At 46.5% G+C, this 27,961-nt stretch overlaps 1 protein-coding gene across 6 annotated transcripts in view; it reads right to left on the bottom strand.

Moving 5' to 3' along the window:
- Positions 1 to 27,961, bottom strand: part of RXRA (retinoid X receptor alpha) — a 594,089-nt gene that overhangs the window by 95,187 nt on the left and 470,941 nt on the right. For all 6 annotated transcript variants that reach the window (XM_069609608.1, XM_069609611.1, XM_069609607.1 and 3 more), the window contains 2 exons: positions 12,525 to 12,675; positions 6,512 to 6,691 (listed from right to left, as the gene is read on the bottom strand). In XM_069609608.1, coding sequence (XP_069465709.1) covers positions 6,512 to 6,691; positions 12,525 to 12,675 — 331 coding nt within the window. The remainder of the gene's footprint in view (positions 1 to 6,511; positions 6,692 to 12,524; positions 12,676 to 27,961) is intronic.

The raw sequence follows: 27,961 nt of genomic DNA on the forward strand, positions 1-27,961 counted from the left end.
AAATGTGACCGGCTCTTGTTGTCCCTGCCTTTTACCTTGGGGAGGAGGGCTAAGCATCACGGCAGAGAGCTGCCTTCTGCCTTCAACTTCCTCAATTTGGGAGCGCTTCAGCCCTCCTAAGCTAGTGTCCGGCTACGCCATCCGGGGATGAGTCACCAATGATCACAAAGATTGATCAAACACTGAAAAATGCAACTACAGTTATATCTGTGAATTGATTTCATGGTGTAAGACTAAAAAATGAAATATATTGAAAAACTGCGCTCACAGTGCCCTTAAGGGTTCAATGTAATAGTAATTGGTTATTAATTACGCACTTAATAAGCGCAGACCCGGGGATAGAACCTGTGTTGCCCTGCGTCGTCTTGCTTCCAAGGCGAGCGTGTTGCCCCTGAGCTATCTTCCCGGCCCAGTGCAAACTCCTTGTGCCGCTGTGGACCTAAAAATGATCACACACACTTAATAACATTGCAGATTGGTACAAAGTTAAGGTGCCACCCAAACTAAAGTCTCCTGCTTACCACCACAATGCGCATGACATCGCATGCGGTGGAATGACAACTGAAATTGTGGTATCACTTAGTATCCCCTTAATGACATCAGCAATGATCTTTGGCCTCTTATTAGGACCACCTACTAGTGCAGCGTAGCTGCCAGTCGTGTAAGTGCTACGTCACAGAAGAGAGAACCCCCACAATTCCAAGAGAAGATTATAAATAGTTTCCAGCAGGAAGCAGTCGGTCACATGGTGCAGGCAGACATTTTAGATAGAGATTTCATTCACTACACACTGTCCGCGCCCACACCCAAAATTGATGACAAAATGAATTCCATAAAACTATACAAAACTTAAAAACACACCCATCACACCATCCAAAATAAGCAGATTTGGAGCTTAAATGTAAAAGAGGCGAGCATGTACCTGAATTTCTAGATACTGCAGTGCAAGTCTGACTTGGGATCAGGAATGGAGTTAAGGGGAAGCTATTACATGGATTGGCAAAGTACACCACGTGAAGCTAATTGGAAGCATTTGGATGCAAAATTGTCTGTTTCCGTCGAAAGCTAATTGCTGTAAGCAAACCGAAAACCAGAAAGCATTGACGAAACCTTGTCGTTGCTAAGCAATTCCATTAAAATTGCCGGTGGACTCACTGGAAATTTGCAAGAGGAACATCTGGAAAAAAGATTTGTTTTATATCACGTGGTGCAGAGGGGTGTGGACAACCATGCCATCTCTCCTATTACTGTGTTGAAGAGAGGAGACAGGCCACTGACCCTTCCTCCTCCTTCGAATTGTGGAACAGGGCAGTTGTTCTCTCTCCCAGCAATTGCATAGCTTCGAGCTCTGCTGTATGGAGAAGGCACGCAGTGGACTCTTCCATGTGCCACTCAATGAGCATAGGAGCAGCTCCTCTCACGGCATCACCATGCATATTGCCCACACTCACCCGCCTAATTAGAGGAAACGTTTCAGTTATCTACCCTCTTCATCGACACATGTTGGTTGGCGAAGAACAGAGAACCTGCTTCTTCTCCGTGTAAGAGCAGTATTGAGCATGCTCGTGCCCTCTAGTGTGAACGCTGCTGCCTTTTCACCGCCACCCTTCCCCCACAGCAGGCAGGCTCACATTTGGGGCCCCTATGGAGGTCTTACCAGCTCCACACCTAATCCCATTACCCTCTCTACCCCTTTCCTGCAGTTGTTGGTTTATGGTTAACTACATGCAGCGCTTCCACGTTGCAAGAGACCCTCGCTGGTCCTGTCAGGCGAGCATCCTCAAGAGTAAACTACACCCCAAGTCTTAGGGTACAATGGACCGTCCACAGACAGAAGGAATGTGCATAAACTAAATTCAACTAATAGATAAAGGAACTGATCAAATGAGGATCCTGCACAGGGAAGCCCCCCATCCCCAGAGTAAGGTTCGGGAAAATATACAAGAGGACCAACCAAGAATGCCCTTTGCCACCTTAGTTCCGGGGGACGAGTCCCCGAGTATTCAGAGAAAGCGCTTCAATATAGGATCAGACATTTCATGAAGTGAGAATGTACTGTGCGTGATATGCGATCCAAAGTGGAAAAGCCTGTGAATCTGATTCCAATCTCCCAAAGCTTGAAGAAACCAACCACAATCTGTGTACAGCTCATTCAATGGGGGTATTGGATCTAAATTCTGAGCATTGTGGGACAGTTAGCAGAGTTCTTTCAGCAATCAAAAGGGTTCCCCCGCAGGATCAAGCAGAATCATTTGGAATCGGGTGTCGGCTTATGGATCAGTGAGTCAATGTAAGAAGCAATCAATTCTCAGTGTGGGATTTACCAACAACCTGGAATGGGCCTGATTTCCTGCTCTGACAAATGTCAAAAGACATCTGGAAATTTAGCTTGACCTACTGGATTTCAGCACAGAACCAATACTAGGTATCATCCATATTACAGACCATTACTCATCCCGGAATCACAACAGTGGTGTCACTGTGAAACAAGCCCTACCATCAAATGTCAGAAGATGCACAAAGGTTCTGTGGCTGGAAACTGATTGGAAAAGGAATGAATGTGTTACAGTGCCTATTGGCCGGCCCAAGCATGGTACTCGTCTAGACTGCACCTTGTGGTGAATTTCCTTTGGCAAATACCAACAAGACAAAACCCAACAGATCTCCAACTCAAGCATGGTACTCATGTACAGTGCATTTTCTGGTTGATCTCCTTTGGCAAATCCCAACAGATCCCTCCGTCTGCTCAGAATTTGATTGAGAAGATGTTGGATGCTTTCCAGTCTGACTTGTAGGATGGTAGGTTTGGGGAGCTCTTTATCGCTCTAGATCTTTCATAAGAGTTGAAAGTTCATGGCATCTCCAACATGGCATAGAGGAGCAGACTGCCGTTAGGGACGAGCACATACAGAATTTCTTTGATAAGCCATGAGGAGGCTTCTGGGAACCAGAACAGCCAGTTATGTGAGCCATGGCTCTACAGGTACCTCTTTGAGGCAGCCATGCTGGGTCTATCACCATTACTAGTTCATAAAGCGGATTGTTTGCTGCTAAACTAAGAGGCACAGAAATATATACTCATGTTATTCGTATTTGTGTTTTCTCTTTTATAGAGCAAGCTCTTTCAGCATCACGCTGTTACTGACCTCTTCAGCCTTACTGCTCGCACTGACTGCTTGATGTATGCTGCTTTTCCAGTTCTTTGAATTTTGTAAGAGGATAAACATGCTTGCAAACACTGTTTCAGGATGTGAAGTACTAGTGATACGTGTCTTTCCAGAACTGGGTGTCACACAATTGCTACTAATATACATCTGCAAAGAACATACAGGCAGGGACTATGCTATGCAAATCTATTGTAAAATGGGAAGCACAAGTCCTATGTGCATACCAGAGAACACTGCACCGTGCTATTGCCAATATTTCAAGTTGCAGCAGCTTAATCTAATGCCCATTTAGATGCGGACATGCCTGTTTTTCTTTATCTCCACTGAAACTGCTCCTACCAATAAGCACTTCAGTTTACAGGCCAGTGGTGTGCCTTGCATGATAACTTGGTCATTCCTGTGAATGAAAGGGCCAGGTCAATCATAATAATGATGAATGCAGAAAAGACCAATTATATGACAATCGTTACTTACACAGTAATCCTCTTTCTGTGGTTTGTATCTGCTTAGAATCACTCACATGCTTTTGCATAGGCAGTTATCTAGTGTTGGGCTCAGAGGATTACATATTTTTTTCCAATTCGAAAACAGGGCCTCAACAGAGGCATTGCCATCTCACTATCCCAATCCTGCATGCACAGGGACTTATGATTCTTGACGTGTCAATGTCCTCCGCCATCAGTTGGCCCCAACTCTGAGAAGTAGAGCAATTACTAATGCTGTTTGATACAATATCGCTTGGTTGGTGCTGAAGTTCTTCCATCTCTCCAAGGGAGTGGCATTAGCATCCCTTTACCTCCAATATAAGAACATGACGCTTGAGTCTCTCTGAGACTGATCAGACATCTCAAGCCACACTCACTAGAGCACAGTCTCTCTCTTCACCAATATTACCAGCCCTGTTGTCTTAAATGGAGGCTCACATCTGTGACTAAATGTTTTACTGTTAATACAATCATTTCGATCCTAAATCCTCAATTCTAACTCTGGGACATGGAAACACCTGTCCGAATCTTTTGACATCACGCATGTGCATGCAGATCTCTGTTTTTATGCAAAAGGCACAGCTTTTCAGAGGTTCTCCCGTATCATCCTATTTTCGGACTAAAGGCCAAAGCTCTCTAATATAGTGCTAATTGTCATTATGCAGAGAAACGGATATTGGTAATGAGTCCAGCAAGAACGTATTTGCATCTTTACATATGCATGCACACTCTGAGTGATGTAATAGCCGACCCCACCTGTATTAGCCAAGCTATACGGTTTGCAATGTGAATTAATGAGACGTGGCAAGTCTTGTGAAAGTGCAGGGCAATATCAACAGTGGACTGTGCCGACTTCAAAATGCCAGTTCTCTGCCCTTGAAACGCAGATCCCTTTTCCATGGGAAGCCACTCCACATCTGTTTCTCCACTTATCCCAGTAGAAAGCCTTACAAAGACCAGCCATGCAAACCTTAATCTGAGCCCTAGGTAAGATACCAAGCACAGTTCCCTATTACGGTTCTTTTCTTATAGGATTTCAATGGAGTCTTAGGGGCTTTCTTACAGCAAGGCGAGAACATGTCCAGGTACAATGTTACTCTACGATTGCCACAGGAGAGTCTTATAAACTCCCTGTAAGTACTAGTCAATTGGCCTCCTCTATGGCTTTTTGTAAGAAACCAACAATCCTCTTCTAGAAGTCCTATTAATGCCTCCCAATTTAGAGCTGTTCAGACAGCCCAAGGAATTGAGTGCTCACTGTGCTGAGATCTATACTTAACCTGCAGGGTGCAAGTTGAAATCTTGCTGGGCGGAGTCAATCCTTATCCTTCTAAGGTCAGTATTTTAAGTGCCATTAAATTGGGTAATATGAACACTTGGCATCCATAGCTCTATCAAATGGCAAGACAGCTGCTGTGGGCACTATGATAAACCAACAAGTTATTATTATGATTATGTATTTAACCTCTGCCGGAAATTAGCATGCATCTTTATCCCTATGGGTTTCCCATTCACGCTCGTGTATCGTGTACGGCTTGAATCCCGGATCCGTACTTAGAAACTGATCTCAGGTATGGTATTAGGTGCAGTACAAACATGCAATTAAATAAATACAATGTTCTATGACATTCTTATTTACCATGGGTAACCCACTGAATGATTCTGTACATGCCGTCAATTTTCCATCCCTCATTCTCCTTTTTTCTGCAGCACCGCCAAAAGAGTTGCAGGGCACACACCCTTGAACTGGACTGGAATTTTAAGTCACTTTATGTCCACGTACATAGTAGATACCTCTGCTATAGGGTGGGGGAGTCAGGAATAGGTAAAAAAAAACAACAGGGGGGGAACTGCCCCAAAAAAACCAAAATCTATTTCGATGAGTTTTTTTGATAAAACATACCGTAAAAAAAAATCTAAATGGCACCCGTCGATGAAATGACATAGAACCGACCGAGCATGGAGTCAGGGCTAACTTCTCACCTTCTTGAGAACCCTGAAGACGAATAATGAGCAGGGAGAGTGACTCAGGCAATCAGAAGGACTTTACCATGTCCACAAGCTGGTACCTCCCCCAACACCAGACACTACATTCTCCAAAGCATTGAGGGGATTCCGTGTTCTATAAAAGAAGGCTCACTCTCTGCCCTTCATGCTGACCGAAAATGGGTCATGATTTTGCTAGACCACAATCTCATGACCCCCCCCAGCCCACCATTAGAGGTCCCTGTTTGGCCATAATGACTTAATGCTGAGCACCCGATTGTCACCAAATGCGCCCCACCGCCGCGGGCGCCTTCACCAACAAAAGGCACCTTAGCCCCCCGCCACGCCAGCTCTGGGGAGTCTTTCAAGGGCTCCCCCGAGCTGGCGTAGTGGCGACAGGCACCTCATTGTTAGGCAATGCACCCGCGGCAGCGGAGCGCATTTAGGAACAATAGGGTGCTAATGCACCCTAATCATAGAATTGCCTCCTCGCAGTAGCGAGGTTTAAAAACAAAAACAAAAAAAAGTGTCACTCCGTGTTCACGTCCCCTGTTGACCAGGGGCGTGCGGGGAAGGGGGGGTGCCAATCAGCCCAGGGCGCTCCTTCCCCTAAGGCTGTCCCTGATACCGAGTGCTGCAAAGCTGATACACTCTCAACGGGAGGTGGGACCTTCAGACAGCGGCCATTTTGTATGCAGGATAATTCCATTTTAGTTTAGAGGCTGATTTCAATTAAATACATGACAGCAGAGACGGGGGGAGTTTGACTGGCAGCACCACGCCCATTTCAACAAGGATAATCCCAGCAGGCATGCATGCCCCAACTGCAGGCTTTGGGCCATTTGTAAATGCAAATCTTCGGATCACGCTTACCTTCCCGCTTCATGCCCATGGCAAGGCACTTCTGGTACCGGCAGTACTGGCAGCGGTTCCGCTGGCGCTTGTCTATCAGGCAATCCTTGCTGTCTCGGCAGGTGTAGCTGAGGTCTTTCCGCACCGTTCGCTTGAAGAAACCTTTGCAGCCCTCGCAGCTGTACACCCCATAGTGCTTCCCTAGAGAGAGGTGGAGAAACAAGCATGTGGATGATACGGACACTGACCCCAGAGGCATGTTATAAATGCACTGCATCTCACCCGGAATTGTGCTTCATCAGGACTCAACTCACCTCAAGGCACACAGACACATAGGCGCTGCCTTACCTCCTTACCAATCTGGAATCACAATGACACAAACACATAGGGCAGTGGTCTGCAACCTTTGGCTCTCCGGATATTTGGGACTACAACTCCCATCAGCCCTACCCATCTTAGTCAATGGTGAGGGATCATAGTCCAAAACATCTGGTGAGCCTCAGGAGATCTCAGACCCCTCCCCCCCATAAGTGTCCCTCCCTATGAATAAAATGGTCCCATGGTTATTTAAGTCCGAAAGCAGACTACTTATCGCCAGAAATGACCGAAGACACTGAGGGATCAAACCACGGCGACAAGCAGGTGGTTTCTCGCCCTTCAATTGGACTACCTGTGCCTTTAACTATCTGTGTCCAAAGTCATGTAGATGGCATAGACTACAACTCACCAGCAAACCTTACACATGTGGATGAAACTTACCCAAACACATTCAAATAGCGTGTATATCTTCCTGAACCCCACAATGTACAGCGGAAACTGGCTCAAAAATCAATAGATATAGGGGGTTTTAAGCTATTACAAGCCTGTATATATGTGGAAGGAACTGATAAAAGAAAGAATGTAAAATACCATTAACACCCAGGGGAGAGCGTCTGGCCAATCATGTGGCCGGGAATGCGGGCCGAATCCCACAATAACCGTCCGTATTTGCTTTGTCACCTACGTGCCTCCACCAGGTGTACCCCGTAATTGTTTTAGCCCCGGCACCCCTGATGCCTTCTCCCCTGACCCCATTGACCCTCCTCCAGTCTCCAACGAAATCCTCCCAGCCCCCTATTACTTCAAGACCTACTTTTGCTGCTCGGACTGCGCTCCAACCCAATGTCTGCCATGGAAATGGAAAAGGGACTTAGTCTTGTGTCATCACAGCCAACTTTTTGGGTCGTTTTTTTAAGGAAAATTGGGCATGTGCGATATGCATGGAGCCTTTTTCCCTATTCAAAAAAGGTGATTAGCACCCGAGCGCGAGCCCCAGCGTACTAACGGCGATGAGCCCACCTGTGTGGCACAGGCAGGGCCCATAGCGTCCCTGGGCCCTCGCGAGTCCCACCCTGCACTCAAGGCTGCCTGGCTCGGACTGGAAGGCCTTTATCGGCCCACTCTGCCCCATACAGCAGAGCTTATTGTCATTTTAATTGGCACTAATACGACCAAAGAAAGTTCAAGGACAAATGGCGTATAAGCGGGACCCCAAATAAACCACATGAAACAAGGGCACAGTGTATGGCTTTCAGCAACACAAAACATGTCCGGGCGATAGGCTGTGTTTTGTCCCTCTGTGTTACTTTTGCCTAACATCCATGACAGCACTGAAGTGCTCTGTTGTGCCCAGAAAAGTGATGCATTGATTGAAAGCTGCATTTGAGTCGTAAGAGTCTCAAAGGGCTGAAAATGTTTATAATCCCATGTCTTGGTAAAGTTGAGTCCAATAGTGGCGACCACGCCGCCTGCGTAGGGAAGGAGGGTGTTTGGTTCGAAGCCAGCAGGGCATGGGTGTCATTTTAGGGGGGTACAAGGCCATTTGCCCACACCTCCCCAACTTTTGTGGCACACCATTTTTTCCGGGAAAACCGGGACGTCTGGTCAGCCTGTGTTATGTGCATGCGGGTGAAATGATGCGCATGCGTGATGGAAGCTCACAGCGCCGCCACCTGGAGTGTAACTGCGTGTGAAGGAGACACTCAGTGATAAATGCCTTCCTGGTACTGAACGTGTGAGAGAAGCTCAATGTGCCATTGCGCCTCCGCTGAACCGGCTTTGCATGTGTGAGGAGCACACTCAGCGGTAGTGCCTGGGCTGGAGCTCTTCTGTGTGTATGAAGGAAGGCCTCAGCGATACTGCCTGCCCTGTACCCGTTTTGCGAGTGTTTGTCGTGCCTGCTCGCACTATCACTTGTCGTGTTGTAGTGTGTGTGTGTGCGTGCGTGCGTGCGTGTTTTATTATACTTTTTCTGCGTGAAGGAAGCTTGCATTTCTGGTGCCTATTCAGTACCGGTTCTAATTAAGAGGGTCGATTGTATTGTTGTTGTCTTTGCGCGCACGTGTGTGTGTGTGTTCATTTGTTGTACCTGTTCTGGGTGCCTGAGGCACCAAGCACTTACCCATCCCACTGCCAAGGCCTGACCTGTGTATGGTGCATGAGGGGAAGCGCCCACTCCTGCTGCCCACCCTGTAACTGGCACGTGTGTAAGCGTGAGGGAAACCTGCACTTCCTCCGAGTCCCGAGGCGCTCCACCTTCCAGAAGTTCTATTTATCCTAATCTGGTCTGTGGCAGGAAGGGTCGTCCTACACCTTGGCAGTGCTCAAGGTGAAACAGGTTTATCCAAACCTCTCCAAGTCAGCACAAGAGAAGCCACGTCTGTGCCTTCACGACAAGAGTTTCGTCAGGAGCCGGCCTCCATGCTCCACCACACTGTGTGATCCTAGGCAGTTTACGCCATCTCCCTGCCACGCTGTGTGATCCTAGGCAGTTTACGACATCTCCCTGCGCCCCATTTCACTTCTCTGCAAAAATAGAGAACGCTTTGATACAGCCAAACGCCCTTCAACGCTATATAAAACACACTAAACTTAACATCCCTTCAAAGCATTTTTTTTTCAGGTCCAACAAGCACCGCTGCTTGTCAGTTTGGCAGGAGCAGGTCTCCGGCCCCATCGGAATAGCTGTCTGTGTGCTGTGGAAAGAGATGCAGAACTTGGAAGCGGAGGCAAAGAACACATCACTGTCAGAGGCGGAAAAAGCGAAAGATTCCCCAAGAGAATGCGCTCAAAATTACCCCGTCTCCATGGCAACGTGAAGGCCACAGAAAGCGGAGGCTGCGCAGCGGCGCACTGCCCTTGTGATGTTTACCCGAAGCAGCCGCAGCAGACCCTGCCTGCCTTACAGGAGGACAAGGGGTGGCGTGGCTATTTAAAGACGCGCGCTAACCCGCAAAAACTCGGGCCTGCTCGTAATAAAATCAAGGCGAGGAGGGCGGGGGCTAAGGAAGAGGAACAGGGAAGGAAACGAGGCACGCGTGGACAGGAGAGAAGGGTGAGCAGGGAAGGAGAAAGGAAGGAACCAAGCGGAGAAGTGAGGAAGGAAAGGAGGGGAAGATACGGCCTAGGAGGAGGGAGGATAGGTGGGAGAAAGAACATAAAATATGCTGGCCATGTTAAGAACGAGAAACGCAGAACTATGAGGAAAAGAAACGAAGGGAAGGTGGAGGCAGGAAGGCAAGGAAGCACAGGACTGGAGTACTACGGAGTAGCGTGGATAAAAGCCAAGGGGCGATTAAACAGGGGAAATGAAAGGAAGTAACCGAGGGGCGAAGGGAGGAAAAGAGGGAGAAATAAGGAAGTAGAAGAAAGGGGTTTTAGAGGAGGTGTCAGGAGAGGAGAAGGCAGGAAGTAAGGAGACTTGTGAGGAGGAAAATAGAGCGGGCCAATGGAAGGAAGGAAGTGATGTCGAAGTATGTGGAAGAGAAAATAATTCAAGAGGAAGAAAAGGGGAAAGAAGGAAGATTCATTAATAAGTAAGGCCATGATAGAAAGACATGCGGCACGGAGGATGAAAGGGGTGGACGCAGGGTGGATAAAGACATGCGGCAGGGAGGATGAAAGGGGTGGACGCAGGGTGGATAAAAGAAAAGGGGCTGTGTGCAGGCAGGATGCAATGGGAGAACCAACCAAGAGGGTGAGAAAAGCAAAGAGGGGAAAGGAGGGTACTAAGAGGAAGAAGGGGGGAAACTAGGTAAGAAAGGAAGGGGGTAAAATAAACCGCGAAGGTGAGAGAAAGGGCACGATGAGGTCATAAAAAGAACAAGAAACAAAGGAGTACGTGGAAAACAAAGGAGGGACAGGTGGAGACAAGAAGGGAAGTTAAGGAAGGCAGGGTGTGTGGACAGTGGATAGAAGGGAAAGGGGAGGAAGAAAGCCAAAAGCTAGGGGGCGAGGGGGGTACAAACAATGACGGAGAGGAAGGACATGGACAAGGGCACGGGGGCGGGGGGAGTATGCTAGGAAAGGCAGTAAGAAGAGAGCAGCACATGAGTATGCGCAAGAGAACGTTTGGAAAAAAGGGGGAACCAGGGCGCAAGGAAACAAGGAAACAGCGAGAAAAGGAAAGAATCTGCGCAAAGGGAATGAAAGAGCAAAGAGCAGGGAAGTCAGAATGGAAGAATGAAAGGAGAGAGAACAGAAAAGGAAGCAGGAAGGAAGGGCGTAAGAAGGAAAGACGGAAGGGAGAAAAGAAGGGGTGAGTTCTACAAAAAGGAGTAGAGAAAGAGCGGAAACGCAAACGAAGGGACGGGATTTTGGGGCGAGGGTGGAATGTAGGGAGTAACTGTGGCAGGTAACGAAGGTTGAGCAGGGACTGGCATGCAGAAGCTTAGCAGGAGAGAGGAGCAAGGTGAAGAGGAAAGCGGGGAAAGGTAACAAGGATTTAAGGAAGCGAGAGAAGAAAATAGGACAAGAAAAGCATACCGAACGAGAGGCACGCCGAAACCCGAACTGTGAGCGGAATTGTTTATTCTAAAAGCGGACCCATGCAGCCGCTCACGGTAGCCTTCGCAGCCGTGCCTTCTTCCAGCCTCAGGGGCATGACCTCGTCACGCAGAGCGCTCACATTTGTGAAAGGAGCCGAGCCCATGGCCCGTGTTCTCCGTGCGTCCCACAGTCCCTGCACATTTCTTGCACACCTGGAGGAAAAGCAGCAGGCGGCCTCTGCCAGGAGTGGACCGAGCGAGCCAGGCATGTGTACTGCCAGTCTTGAGCAGAAGGGCAGACACGCTCGCTTAACACAGTGCACTCCTCATTGTGGGAGAGTTCGTGATTCTAGGGATCTTTCGGGGGTGCAGCCCTTTTGTGGTTTATCACGAAGGCAACACTTTTGTAGTTGGTTGTGTTCTACCCACATGGTAACGTATTCTACCCACATGGTAACGTCATATGTCTTGACGAGGGATAAAGAGTACTCTTACCCGCCCAAGTGATCTCCACGGGCCGCTTTTAAACTTTTGGAGGCCCCTGGGAGGTACCAGCAAGCCAGACCTCTCAGCAGCCAGGCTTGCCATCCTGGAGGCGCGCCTCTGTCCTGCTAAACATCAGGCGTGACAAAGGACGCTGCATCATGAAAAGCAGGCAAAGGTAGCAGAGCAGAAGAGAGGACGAGCTCTCTCCATGGCTCCCGTGCCCACCTTTTCCCGTCTGCCCCTGACGTCACCAGCACGTCCATCCAAGTGACAAACAGGCAAAGGTAGCAGAGCAGAAGAGAGGACGAGCTCTCTCCACGGCTCCCGTGCCCACCTTTTCCCGTCTGCCCCTGACGTCACCAGCAGGTCCATCCAAGTGACAAACAGGCAAAGGTAGCAAAGCAGAAGAGAGGACGAGCTCTCTCCACGGCTCCCGTGCCCACCTTTTCCTGTCTGCCACTGACGTCATCAGCAGGAGTCATCCATCCAAGGTGAGGTCGGTCACTCACAATGAGGAAGATTCTTTGAGGGACATGGGTGTCTGTTGGTAGGGTGTATCCATGGGCAATTTTAGAAGTCACTTTCTCCTCCCCAGAACCTAAGAAAACAAACAGTAAACATCTCTGGTGGGTGACCGGGGTTCCCCACTCATCAATGGCATTAACAAACCATTCAATCGTTGCATTTTGACGGACCATTAAACGAGAAGACCCCCCCCAGAACATTGTTCATGCCAGCATTACCTGAGGACCTGTCCCCGCAGATGGCGCAGATGTGCTTCGTGAAGGACGTCATGGCTCCGGAAGGATGCATGGGCACCTTAAGAACCCCATTGAGCCCCAGGGGGGGCTTGATATCTTCCGGGCTGTTCATCGAGCTCATCGGGGAATTGAGCTATGACAAAAGAATGAAAACGAGAATGCAAATAACCATGTTATGTTCAAGAGACACAGAAATGTATCAACCGTTGTACTGTCCCCCCCTCTCCCACCAACATCTAAAGTCTCAAGACCCACTATCATTTTGAACAAATCTAAGAAGCAACGCTCTTTCGCAGGGAAAATCCTACTGTTCCATAGTTTTCACACCCCTGTTGGGGGGCAGACATGGGCTTTAAAGACCCGCCAGTCCGAGCTTTGGTAGACCTGAGCGAAGCGAGGGCCTCAGCTCTGTCTGCAGGCCGTTAAAGACCATGTCCGCTCCCCAGCCAGGGTGTGAAAGCTACTCGCCCCCCGGGATTTACTGGGGTAAGGATAGTTTTATTTTTTCATCCAAAGGGAGATCAGCTCTGCGCAAGCCCATCTCCCGTCAGAGAAAAAAAAAATGTTAAAAAAGTGTCCACCACCATTGAAATGGAAAAGGGACTAATTCCCTTTCAGATGACGGCTGCCATGGAAAACATGTTCCAAAATGGCCACCGTCATCCGAAAAGGGACTTAGTCGTTTTTCTATTTCAATGGCGGGCAGATGGGAGGAGATCAGAAGTAAGTTTGATGAGGGGGAGGCTCCCAGTTGCCTCACCAGGTTAGAAAAAAAAGCACCGCCCGGGGAAGGACCTAGGGTGGCTGGAACAGCAGGAGTGGATTGTGTATTCTCGCCTGCTGTTCCAACCACCTGATTGGTTGGCTCACCCTTCCCAGGTGCGAATACAATTAAAGCCTTTGTATGATATGATATGATTTGGCATTTATAACGCGCCTATACACAAGTGTTTCAAGGCACGACGCAGCAAGGGAGGGGGACAGAGGGAAGACAGAGACAACCTTCCTACTAGGCCAGGTGTCATTCAGATTGCGCAAGTGCAGGGGAGGAGGGAAAGGGAAAAGTGCTGGGTGGGAGGGGGCTAGGGGCCAGTGCAGCACACGGAATAAATAGAATAAATACACAATAAGAGAAGTACGGCCAGCTGGTGGCACGTGCAAAGTTAAGTGCAGGCATCAGGTGTCATGTGCTGGTGGGCGACTGTAGGGATACAGAAAACAGTCCCCAAGTGCCAGGGAGGCAGTGCAGGTGTGCACATGGTGAGGGAGGGGACCTGGACCCGAGATCAGAGGGTGGCCAGGTAACCAGTGCAGTTTCAGCCAGGAGAGAGGAGGAGAGAAAGCAGAAGCAAAGAGGAAGGTTTTGAGGTGCGTCCGGAACCGGAGATGGTTCTCCTCAAGTTTCAGGGAGGCAGGGAGGCTGTTACAGAGAGAGGCCCCAGCCGGAGAATGAGATCTAGCACCAACTCATTGCTTGGAGAAGTGACTGACCACGAGGGAGTTGGAGGCGGATGAGCCAAGAGCTCGAGAAGGAAGATATTTAGGAAGAGAGAGTTGAAGGTATTGAGGCCCCAGAAGGCCTTGTGAATAATGCAGAGGGTTTTGAACTTAATCCTCGCCGCCACTGGGAGCCAGTGAAGAGATTTAAGTCCTGGAGAGATACGATCCCTAGGCTTGAGGCCAAGGACAAGTCTCGCAGTCCTGTTTTGGATAAGTTGGAGAGGGCGGAGAGAAGAAGCAGGCAGATTTCGAAAGAGGCTGTTGAAATAGTCCAGCCAAGAGAGAACCAGAGCTCTGGAGACAATGAGCTTCTGGGGGAGGGAGAGGAAAGGAAGAATACCTCTGAGGAGGTGCAGCTGGTAGTGTGACTTTTTTGAGACATCAGAAATGTGAGGAGAGAAGGAGAGAGTGGATTCAAAGATGACCCCAAGGTTTTTAGCCTTGCAGGTGGGAGCAGGAAGAGGGCCAAGAGAGGCTGGCCAGAGAGTGACAGGAAAGGAGGGAGCGGGTGTGCCGATGAGCAGAATTTCAGTCTTACTGGCATTAAGGCAGAGATCGTTGGCAGCAAACCACTCCTGGATAGCAGACAGACAGTCAGAGATGAGAGAGGGAGAAGAGGTGGCTAAATGGAGCTTGAAAATGAGCTGGTTGGAGAGCAGGTCTTCACGGATGTTCAGGAGAGCAGTTTCCATGAAGAGACGCAGTTTCATATGAAGAATTAATCCTGTATTTTAATTCCACACAGCGGCAAAGAACAGTAAGTTAAAAGATAGTGGAGCGTTTGAAAAGAAAAGAAGAAACGTAGAAAAGGTTAAAGAACTATAAAAAGATGGGTTTCTGGCTTTTCTGAAAAAGTTCCAAAGTTGAGAGTTGGCAAATGGATGGAGGGTGGAATTAGGAATATGGATAATAAATTGCATGTTCCTAACGATTATGCTTTTTGTAAAAACGACAGAAAATTGCCATTCGGCCATTCACCATGATGCAGACCTGGCTGTTGTTTTAATAAACTCCCTCTGATTAGCGGAATCAGAAAACATATATATATATATACATATATATATATATATATATATATATATATATATATATATATATATATATATATATATATATATATATATATATGTATATATAGGCAGTTACTAGTAAATAACAAAGTTTTTGATACATAACTAGTTTTTGCCAAAAATTTGACATGAGAACAAATGGCGATTACAAATGGGAATTGCCATATGTCTGATCCAGACTCCTAAACCAATCCTTAGAGATGGGCTGGAGTTGGGAGGAGAGAGAAGTGTAACTGTCCAATCTTATCTGAGAGAACTTTTGCAGAGTACTCCCCAAGTTTATTTTAAACTTGGTGTCATCGCTGCTATATAAAGTGAAATGCACTATGAGCAAGTTGAGAGCTGCTGAAATTCACCATCAGGCAGAGCTGCTGAAAATTACCATTTGCCAGAAAACAACAAAATGAGACTTTGCAGTGATTGCCTCTGGGTGGAGATGTCTATTTCTGGGTAGGCCTAAAAGCTGACTGGGTCATATGGTGGAGTGCTGGAGACATCCCTGCGAGTGGGGTGACCATACCCCTGCCTTATCTTTCCAGAGGGACCTGAAATGCATCTGGTTTTCCTGAACTTTAAACAGAAGCTTTCTATGTAAGGAGAACTGAGCCCTGGGAAACCAAAAGGTGGGGGAGTCAGCTTGCCATAAATCTTTTCTCTTTATAGTGGGCAGGGAGGAAAAACTATGTAGATCTTAGCCTAATTAACAAAACATATTAATTTAATGAATTTGCATTGACGGAACCCCAAAGGGTGATTTTTGTTAAAATTCGAAATTAACAAAGTTCATTCCCGCTGAAAACTATAGACTGTCATGTAATTGGGTGACCCTGTTTGTCCTGTTGACCCCAACCTCTTTAGGAAGAGGGGTGTCTTTGTCCCTAAACTAAAAACAATCTAATCTGCCAGCTTCCCCAACACAGGCCTTTAAGTGGAGGGGGTCCGAAATCCCAAAATTCTCAAATCATCCCAATGTTTGCTGTCCAGCTTCCCCAACACAGGCCTTTAAGTGGATGCTGGTCTGAAATCCATAATTCTTCAATCATCCGAATTTTTCTGTCAGAATTCCCGAACCCAAACCAAAGTAGGGGGGTCTGAAAAACAAACTACTAAATCAACCTTTGTTTATTTTAAAGCGAAAGTGTGGGTGAAATAATTATTGCCATATGCATGTGAACAACTTTGTAAAACTAAACTGATAGCCCTTTAAGCACGCAGGAAAACCAAAATTGCACAGCACTACATTTTAATTGTTTGTTCACTACGCAGCGCAAATTATTTCTTGAATTGTTTTTCCCAATCAATTTGTGTGCCACAAAGAAGGTGGCGTGTGTAGTTTAGTGTGATTTATATTACTGCTAATTTAAATAAATACAAATATATTTCCCATACCCCGGCCTGCTTCTTGGCTCACTGTGGGCACATAGGGGGGAGATTTGTGTGACTCTATGAGTCTTCAGCAAGGCCAGCACTAAAAAAACATAAGCAAGTATTGCAGGGCTCCTTGATTGGGGTTGGGAAGGAACTCTCGAGGTTAAGGGTGGTCTCAATATAGCGTGACAATTAGATGAGATAGAAATCATAAATAGGTGAGGTAGAAGATATAGAAAATGTCTAAGAGATAGATGTGAAAGAGAAAGAAGCAATATAAGGATAAGAAAGAGTTAAATGGATAAAAAAAGGAATAGAAGATGTGGAGGAAATAGAAAATATAAATTTGATATACAGAGTGATGAGAAAAAAACAAAGATAAAGAAATGGAAAAAGTAGAAGAGGTAAAAGACATACATGGCCCAAAGGAATGCATAGAAGAGATTCAAGAAATAGAAAACATAAAATAAATAGACCGACATATTGGAAAGAAATACAGAGAAAAGCCAGCAAAGAAAGAAGAGTTACAAAAGCAGAACAGAGGGACAAAGAGGAGGTGTGGTTAAAAGCAATAACTATGATAACAATTTTTTATAGAAAAAAACAGATGAAGTAACAAGAAATAAATTAGTAAACATATAGAACAAGAGAGCGGATAGAGTAGAAGTAATAGAAAAGACAAAAGTATTAGAAGTGAAACAATAGCGAGATGGAGATAGAAGAGAAAGACCGGTGTAGTAGAAAGAAGAGAACGCTATAAAGACTACAGCTGAAAGAGATTAAATAAAAGGAAAAGAAGAGAAAAGCGAATGGCATAAAAGATAAAGACAGAAAAGACTACACACAGGACAAGGTAGATAAAAAGAACAGAAAAGATACAAAAACGAGATGAAAGAGAAAGATATAGAAAACAAGACAAACGTGGAGGTTTTTAACATTAACTAAGTTTTTAAAACAACTTGAAGCATGCAAAATAAGTGCACTGCAATAAAACACAAAACATGAACGCAGAGGAAGGAGCACTGAATTCACGAGGCCAAAATAAGATGGACTAAAAAGTCTGTAAAGGGACGATGAACGGGCATAAAACCAAATAAAAAGAATAATATCTCAATTCGCCAGTATGAGTGCTTAGGGTGTTATGTGTACTGGGTGCATGGGTGCATTTAGTGCACTCTCTCAAACCACGTTGGATCTCTCTAAACTCCCCCACCAATGATATGCAGGAGATGGGACATGTGAATGATAAAGCTTAACAACAAGAGGAGAGCAGGTAGACAAACACCAGCCATATGCCTGTACACACAGACACATGCACGCACACACACACACACACACACACACGCATGAGCAAAGTCCCACCCACACACACGAGCAAACACCTGCCCACGCACCACACACACCGCAAACACACACATGCACGAGCAAACTCCGACCCACACACCCACACCACAAACACACATTAATGAGCAACCTCCTCCCGACACACACACAGGTACACACACACGTGTGAGCAAACTCCACCCCACACCACACACACACACACACACACGTCCAAATTAAATAAATGGGCTACTCTAGGTTTGCTGACTAGCCTCATGTCCTTAGGAGCACTTCAACAAGTCCTGGCTATTTAGCCAGCAGTGCTCTTCCTGCTGTGACTTGTAGGCCCATACTCATATGGGAGCCAAAGCCACTAGAGGGTGAGACTCAGCCAAGAGCTGCTCTTCACCATCAATGCATTGCTGCATGGTCATTTCAATCTATGTACAGAGTGCCAAGCAGGTCGCAATGTCGCACTGCCCAGAGACCCAGGTTGGGAGGAGCAAAGTAGAAAGAGAGAGATAGATAAGAAGTGTGTGAGAGAGAGAGTGCATCTGTGTGCGCGCGCACGCACATGCACAGCCCGACAATGGAGATAAAGAGTGCATCAGGGGGATGTGAAGATCATGGCTGCGAATATGCGCAGCGGAGCTGAGAGAGTGCAGCAGGAGGTGCAGAGGACATAGATGAGAATGTATTAAGAATCTTGAAGTTATTTTATGAAGTGCATGACAGAGTGTGTGCACAGCATGGCTGAGGGCATCACGGTGTGGTAGACCACAACTGAGGGTAGGCGGAGCATGACTGCAAGTGTCGTGGCTTATGTGAGTTCTAGGGATGGTTCAGGGCATGTAGAGCATAACTGGGGCTGTGCACGGCGATACTGAGCTTGGTTGAGGGTGTGTAGACTGTTATGGAGGAGTATTATGCCTCTGAGTCATGAACCGATAGTAGGCTCAAGGCTCATGCTTCAGAACTTCCCATGTTGTGGATGCCTTACTGTTGAAAGAGGTCCCCTAAAATACACGTGCAAGGAGCTTAGTTTAGTAATTTTGAACAATGAGGCATAGAGGTCCCCAAGACTCTAGGTCACCATGAAAGCTTCTCCAGTCCACGGTGTTGCTTTTACCATATGGCACTTCAGCCCAATTGTTTCAAGCTACTCAAACCAAGGCTACAGCCCCGAGAATGTATACGCTTCATAAACGTAAATAAAAGACAGGAGACCTGGGGTCCGGGTGACAGCAGCCTTAGTTGTTGATAATTCAGCTCGTTCAGAACTCGTCGCGTTCCTCCTTTATTCCCCAGCATGCATCCAATCGATATGCCTGCCCTAGCCCTCCAATAAGCGCGGACTTCCGGCTGCGTCACTGCAATACGCATCCCCTGTCCCTGGTCGGTGTCCCTGCACTATACATCCCCTGCCGCTGTAAAGGAGCGGTTGCAGTGCCCCTGCCCCACAGCACGAAAGGCCCAGAGAAGCGCTTGTTAGCATTAAAGAGTTCGCCACGTTTTCCTGGCAGTGAATGTGCACTTTTAGTTCCGCAACGATCCTTCCTTCCCCTACGGGCCCTGCCTGTTCCTTTCCTTTTTCTGGATCAGCACAAATAAGCAGAGGGCATCAGGCTTCGCTTCCTCCGCGCTCCATGGCCCCCGCACCATATCCTGTCCCTCTTGAACAATTCAGCAAGTCCGAAATCCCCCACTCAACATGCGCTGAGGCAGCAATACTCACTTTGGAATGTGCGGCTTGTGGTTGGCCTGCCATCAGTCTGCGCTTCCGCCATATACTCGGAACCTGGTCTAATTGTACATTAATTCCCAAAGGAACTATCGCCCCAAAACAACAACGCTCCACTCTCCTGGCACCTAAAGCTATTCCTAATGGGCTTTGCTTAAAACACGGTTGTCGTTAATTTATGTGATACCAAAATGTGATGGCTGGAAGGTTTTGAATCAATCCCCCAAGACCATCATTTTACAACCTGCTAAGCCATTACAGAAGGGGAGAGACCATATGCAAGTCACGCTTGGTCTCACCCCAAAAGGGGCAGTCCAGCCCGAACTGCTAGTCACATCCCTTCTGCATGAGACCAAAAGCAACCCCAGATAGGTTTCAGCCTCACTGGGCGTCATCAGTGAGGAGTAGCCTGGGTCTCTAGGCCCAGCATGCTTGGGACCCACTTCTGGGCATACCCCACCAAGGGTGACTTAAGCAAGACCAACATTTGATGGCGAGAAGGTTTTCAATCAAACAAAACCACTGCCACAGCTCTGGGCAACCCTGCAGACCACCATTTTTCAGCCTGCCAAGCCATTACAGAAGGGCAAAGACAATATGTCATTAAATTAGGAATGGTATTATCTATAAGTACATTGTTCAACATATAATAATGCGTTAGTAACGTGCTCCACATGCTATACAGCGGATAAACGGCCCAGCAGCCTGAGTTAACGGCCAGAGCAAAGCGAGGAGGTTTAGCAAGGGCACCAGGATGTTTACCCCTGCTATAGCGGGTGGAACGCGTTACTAACGCTGTTAGCAACCCGAGTCACCAAAGCAGTAACCCGGGGTGTTTAAAAAAAGAACATTTTAAGTCAGTGAACACGATGCAGCGCACGTACTGTTCAATGAGTGAAAATACTTTTCGAAGATGGCCGCCATGGTTGTAAAAGGCTGGGGTTGCAAAACATGCATGTTTTAAGTAATGTGTCAAGCCCTTTGGTAAGTTGAGGTTGTGACTAAACACATCCATTCCAAATCCCAAATGCTCTAGGGAAAAGGGACAGAAATTTGGCAAAGGATTCCGGAAACCTATTGCAAACAATGGCCACAACTGCAGTTTGTCCCCCAATTTACAGGGTTCGAAAATGAGGGAGCCCGGAGCTACTTAACTCCTGCTTGTAGCCTAGAAGAGCCTGGTAAGCTTGACACCAACAGCTACCAGGAGCTACCTTTGGCTCCCCAGGCCAAATGAGGCAGAACAAACACACCTCTGTGAATGTAACTTTGTGCTTGTGACAGACTATAAATAAAAAATAGCACACATCTATACAACATTTAAAGCATAAGTGGTAGAAAATAATGGACACAATGATATGCTTGCCTCTTATGGAGAAGTTAGATTTCCGGAACGCTACGTACTAGCTACTTGTTCCGCAGTGGAAGCTCCTGATCACTGGTTAATACTGAATACCCAGGAGGTGCTTTCCCTGGCTCTCAGTGGCCAAGCGTGCGCATTTTAAATCTTTTTTCTTGGTCCACGGGGCAATTCATGGTGTGGGGCCCAAATATCTACAGCTTAAATTCCGCCCCTATGTGCCCCGTCGTCTTCTTTGTTCTAAGGACCAATTTCGTATCTCTGTCCCTAGATTCCAATATGTTCGGATTGGTGGCTGGGCTTCCTCAGTGGCAGTCGCCAAACTTTGGAACGCCCTTCCGCTTGCTCTGCAATCTACTATTGATCATCTGCAGTTTCGCCGCTCCTTAAAATCCCTGTGATTTTGATAGTTCTTGCCTAGCTGCTGCATTCTACCCTGGTAGTCTTTTCAGTGCCAAGCTGCCTTTTGGCGTATGTTTCGCTGTACTTTGTAAAAGAAATGGATAACATAACATAGCTCCTGCTTATCCAATCTAAATTTCGATCCCTGCAATTATTTTCATTAAAAGTGAACAGGGCACGCCGCTTGCCCATGTCCACATAGTTTTTAAGATGTACAGTGATATGGGTGAGCCTGTTTTTTCAGTAAGAAACATCAAAGAGAGGGCAAACAGGCCATCATATCTGACCATTCAAAAAGTCACGTGTTCCATAACACCACAGAACCCAATAGGAAAGGCCAATCATCGTTCAACACAGTCTCTTATGCAAGCATAGCCACCTTCAACCTATGTCGTTATGGTGATCCCTAGCATCACGTTGGGGCCTCAAAAATGGACACTGCGGGGAAGCCAACTGGCAAGCAAGAAATAGACAACACTGACAATTTCCCCAAGAAGGGAGATCAGAATAGAGAGATTGGATAAAAAGGAAAATGTTAAAAGGGCGGCAGAGAAATAGTGTGGGATGATACAGGAAGGGGGAAACACAGGATTGGATTAAGAATGAGAGAGTGAGCGGAGAACAGCAAGAAAGCTATTGAGAGCATTTGATGGCACATGGAAGTGGTAAAAAAAAATAGTGGGAAGAGAACATAAAACGTAACCCAAGGATAAACATGAAAGAAGCAGAGAACGAGAAAGAGAGGGGCCTTTACATGTAAAAAGAAGCGAGTTTGAAAGATCCATGGAAGAGGCAAGAAAGAAAAGGCAACACAACTGAATGGCGAGAGAGGTCACGGTGTCAAGTCCATATCCCAGGTTTCCATGGCAGTTCATTCTGAAATGGCGGACAAGAAGGAATCTAGGTGGTTTAGTAGTGGTGGTCAGGCTGTGAAGACACGGTATTGGCACAATGGCCTAAACACAGAGTTAAATAATAGCATTACGTCTTCCTTGGCGTAGAACACTGCCAGAATCAGGATTTGGGCACATTATTGGCAGCGTGCATGAAGATAGTTGCTGGATTCAGACCTGGATAGGAGAGCTACCTCTTGAGAAGAAGTAAGGGTCACTTGGCCGCAGTTTCTGATTTGGACTTGAAGGCTCCGATTCCCATAATGCTTGCTCCTTGTGCCAGTGCCGAAGATGCATTTTGGATTGATGGTGATATCACTCATGCCCACCTGGGTGAACGTGATTTTGGGCTCAGCCGCCATTTCTGAAAGAGCTTATGAAAGGGATATGATTATCAAGCACGACCAAGAGAGCAGGTGCCACACGCTGACTTGGAAAATACAGAGGCGGTGTCGCAGAAAGGCCTACAATCCTCTGAGCAAGTGCTGTGGGCAGAGTCATGTAACAGGTGAAACTCGGAGAAATGCTATTCAAATAAGACTGAACAGTCTGTGAATTTCTAGGAACAATTATTTAGGGCAGTGTCGATCCAGTTTTTGGGCTAATGATATGTGTGTGAATGAGGATTGAAAAATTAACAGTCGTAAATCAGAAAACGTATTAAATGGGAAATTGAATCAAGAACTGATGTTTTGAAAGTATAATTCTGACAACTGGGTCAGAGGCTGAAAAATAAGTCTACCTCAACATTAATGTAGGCGAGACTGATGAAGGCTGGACAGCAATGCGGAAAAGCCATATAGCCAACACTACCCTTACATTCTTAGAACTTAACTCCTGAACAGCTGCATGCATTTTTCTACAGCACAGAGTCCAATATTCAGCAAATGCATTCACAACATGTGCGTGGCATTCACGGCACCGGGACGGTAGTGTCACAGAATCGCACATACAGGTTAAGTTGTGGGTTTCTCAACCTGGCATGAAAATACCCACTTTCCTCCCCTTAATTCTACGTTTGGTGTCCCTGTACCCAAAAAAGAAACAATGAGAGGTACTGCTAATTACCAATGTGCAGAGAATAGTCTGGGGGTCTGTAGTACCTGCGGTGAGACATCGGGATCCTCAGCAACTGGAGAGAGGTATGAAGTATGGTGGATTGGAGCCAAAGGTCCCTTCATGATCTGATTCCTTAATTGTGGATCGTGGTTGCGGATGAATGGAGGGTAGAATGGGGCGTGCACCTGTGGCCAAATACAAGCCCTACTGTATGGGCCTGTGAAATGATAGCTTGTCTATCCAAAACATGGGGGAAAACCTTGAATAATTAAAGGCTTGGCTCTTCCCATGACCAGCATCTGGTTATGATAGTATATTAAGAGGGATGCAAATGGGGTTCATTTTTCAAACCCAAACATCAGCATTATCTGAACAAGCAGCTATGCCAGACTGTGAGATTCACAGGCAGCTAGACGGTTCTATGTCATATAACGGGGGATTCGAGGGTATGGGGATGATCAAGGCTATTCCATCCTAAGCAATGTCCTGGTGCTTTGGGATACTGATGAGGGGGGAAGTTACTTGGCACGTGCTTACAACTATTGTGTAAAATCAACCTCTCAGATTTGAGGTCAAACCAGCAAGGCTCTTATTATGCATGCTCTTTATATATAACTCCCCAGCACGATGCATAGACCGTTCCCATAGAATGTGGAACTGGAACCTTTAGGATTATCTGAAAGTCAGCTAGAACCTTGCTGCATCTTCCTCTTTTCTTGCTGTTCCACACTAGATGGATATGTATTGTCTAATTTCCTTGATATTGAGAAAGGTTTTGTTTTGATTAGGATTTAGGTTGCTATGGGTTAAAGATTAATAAGAGAAGCATTTGTGAAGACACATGAGCATGGTGTTTTTGGTAAGAATCCAGTAGGTTTGGAGTTCAACAGTGTATTATTTAAGCGTGACAAGGAAATCGAGCCCACTTTCCTGCAGTCTGGATGAAACAAGGTGAATTTATGATTATTAATTCCAGATGGGGATAAATGTTCCCCCACCAAAATGCACAAATACACCCCACTACACACAAAACTGTTAAATGTTCTAAAAATTTAGTGATGTTATCCCAAGCTCCCACCAACACCTGTGCAGAACAAAGAGTAGGAGCCAGAGCATCCGCACCGAGAACGCACAGATTATATTTATATGTTTCTTTCAGAGACAATTTTGGACCAAATCAATCTCCCCAGGCTCCTAGACAAGAATTCATTTGATGCATTAGCAAGTGAGCACGAGGGGCCCAACATCCCATGCTACAATTTGAGGACTCCTTGTTATTCATCAGTCTCTCTCTTAGAGGATAAAACAGGGTCTTATGCTATCCTCTGAAACATGGACGTTTCAGGGGTCCACTGAGCAGGAAGCTCCCATAATGACTTCCTTTGCTCACGAAGAAGAAATTCAAGATCCACATGGGGATCTTTGAACTGAAGATATCTATAATTGAAGCTTCGGGAGCCATGCTGGTGACTATTCAGAGGGTTCTTTGTGTGGCAACCTGCATATGGGGGCTGAAAAGCCTAGTTAACAGCCAAGTTTCGAGAGGATAGCTCAGCAGCAACGTGCTCACCTTGGAAGCAAGAAGACACGGAGCACCACAGGTTCGATCCCCGGGTCAGCACTTAGAAACCTCTGGGTATTAAGCGCATTATAAATAACCTATCATATCACATCATAAGGGAGGTGAGGGACTCCAAGTGACCTTTTCTACCGTGGTACATGAACCATTGATTCGAGTGGTACAGAGAACGGAAGGCTAAATACTCACGTGTTGCCCCTTTTTCAGACTGCTAGCATGTCTCCCAGCCACGTGATACCACTTACCAGCTGCCAAGTCCTAACAGTGCCCTGTTAAGTGTTTCAGAATTCCAAGCTCCATGTCCACGTTTCCACCAGCGATCCAGCTTGGGGAAAGTCTCCGGAAGATTCAATTGCAAGCTAGCCATGTCTCAACACCTCTACCCAGCACTTAATTAGACACTGCACATCCCAGACACATCTTGCCGAAAGACTGGTCTGAGCCCTACTAGGAATACAGGCACATGTGCAATCCTACTGCCTGAACTATTACAGCCACAACCTGTCACCCAACACACTGGGGAGTATTAAGAAAAGACTGCAAGGGCATGAGATGGCGGTGAAGGTGGGCAGAAGGATGGCTCTTCTCTGTGGATTTTAGTTGAACTCCACAAGCCATAAAAAGTTGTAGGCGGCTGCCTTTTAGATGGCGTGGGTAAAAAGGTAATCTCCCATCCATAGATGATGGTTCATCACAAGGAACTGGGGACCTTCCCAACAGCAATGCAATTGTTCACCAGAGGCTGTGGCCCATTTAGGCTTTGCAGACATTAGTTACACTGGACTGTAGGGTACCCCAGAGTTTGGAAGAGCCGTGACAGCTCTTGGGGAACACATTGCCAATTACATGCCAGTTAGCCTCTAGCCTGGCACAAGACCACCAATAATTACGTATGTCCCTTATATGTCACACAGATGAACTGTTCCTGCCGAGGGTGTGTGTTTACTTTAAGAACATGGAATGGAAGGTCTAAGTCTCTCAAGTGATTAAGGCTGCAGTAGTGTGTATTCCTTAGATGTAGGTCCGTCCCATTCGTCTACCTGAAAGCGTGAACTATAATATGTCAGGACAGGAGTTCCTATTTGTGCAGGGTAGTCAGAAGGCAGTGAGAGGTGCAGGTTCTAGCCTCGAACTACTCCATCCTTGGTATCATTAGATTCATCCTGAAATTTTGTTTAATTTTTAGACTTTTTCAAGCATTAGTATATATCTCATAGCATCTGCTGAGCAGTTGCTTTGTAGCTAGCTTGAGGTTGTGTTACTGTGGGTCATAGTTCTGCCATAATCACCACCCTTTAAGGACAGCAACAAAACCTGAAAACAAATAGGAATAATATTCAAGGTATTGAGTGAACCGAGGAGGATGGCTGGGGTCTTGTTAACTGGGGGCGCATTCACAATCATCTTTTGGCCACATTGTCCCATCACCAAACTCAGCCCAGAATCAATCAAGCAAGCAACTCAGCATCCTAAAAGGTCATGGAATATCCTTAGGACATGAAAGGGGGTTCCTATTACGAACCACTTATAAAGAGCACATCGCACTCAACTGGCCTTCAGAAAAAGGAAGTCTGACAAGAACAAAAACACAAAATAGAAACCAACTAGAGACTGTCCTTCTACTTTTTTATTCAATATGTAGGTATCAATCAAATAAATGGATTCAACCCAACTTGTTGGTGCTATATTTATTGCGAGATGTCAGCTGACACGTGTTTCGACCCTCCTGGGTCTTTCTCAAGGCATGTGGTGTGATGATGCAGCCATTGCTGGGGGTGGTGGATTCAAGTCCGGGGTGGATTCGCATGTTCTTGCCCCCCGGTCTGGGTGCCAATTGTGTCCGGGTTGGGATGGTTGGACCGATGTCCAAACCAACGCTCTAGATGGTGTGTTAGTCGCTTGCTAGTTAGGTAGCATTTTCTGTTAGCCCGGTTGGGCTTGTGTTGATCCTGCTGTGGTCACAGTGATTTTTCGAAACATGTGTCGGCTGACACCTCGTAATAAATATAGCACCAACAAGCTGGGTTGAATCCATTTATTTCATCGATACCTACATATAGACTAAATCATTAACCCAGCACTCAGATCAACAGGGCTCAGATGCTTTTTCGCAACATACCAGATGGCGAAAGAAGGGCACTTTCTCATTGGAACCCCATCACCAGCAGCAGGGTATTTCCCCTAGGTTGAAGACCAAGCGCAGTCATCTGCCATTTCTAGTGCTCCTCACCTACGTCGCTGTCCGTCTACGGTGGTCAGTCGTAAGACCCACACAATTCCTCCATACACGGCAACACTTGTTAAAGTCAACTTGGCGCTATGGGGGTCCAACCATAGCAATGCTAAGAATGAGGACTGTCTCCACTCAGCACTCCCTGTCGCCCTCTTCTCTTTTCTAGAAACAATTGCTCGAATGGGTGTCTCCATAGATGCGTCTCAACTGAATGGCATCATATCTGAAACTATAGAATAAACGCATAAAAAAATCCAGCCATGATAATGCCATATGTGTCAATAATAGGACACTGCGTGGATCAAGTCCTATGTTAAATCCACTGTCCGCCCATTCGCATTAATCAGCTGCTCCGAGCAGAGCTGCAGGCTGAAGCCACTGTAACACTGTGCAAGTCTAGCATCCTCTCTCAGCTCAGGCGGTATTATGCAATTAAAGGAATGCACTGGCCCAATACGCTGATTAATACTTCAGCAATTCATTGGCAAGAGGCCATAACATCGACTTGCACGCCATTGCTAAATCTAAGCAGATGCTTATACACTTAATGATTCCATTTTTTTCATATGCAATACCAACTTGTATTGCCAAGTATGGCAGATAGTCTAAAACAGATGTGTCTAGTGAAACATTGATAAATGCAGCATATACACGGATCTTATTTTGCTATTTGCTATGAAACCCGTGCCCCTCCAATGTTTAATAAACTACAATGGCCTGGCTAATATAGCTCTAACGCCTGCCCCATTGCCCTCCAACGTTTAATAACCTACAATGGCATGGCTAATATAGCTCCAAGGCTCGCCCCATTGCCCCCTCCAATATTTAATAACCTACAATGGCACGGCTAATATAGCTCAAAGGCCCGCCGCATTGCCCTCCAATATTTAA

The sequence above is a fragment of the Ambystoma mexicanum genome, chromosome 8 (assembly GCF_040938575.1).
Source record: "Ambystoma mexicanum isolate Mex_15411 chromosome 8, UKY_AmexF1_1, whole genome shotgun sequence".
Classification (NCBI taxonomy): domain Eukaryota; kingdom Metazoa; phylum Chordata; class Amphibia; order Caudata; family Ambystomatidae; genus Ambystoma; species Ambystoma mexicanum.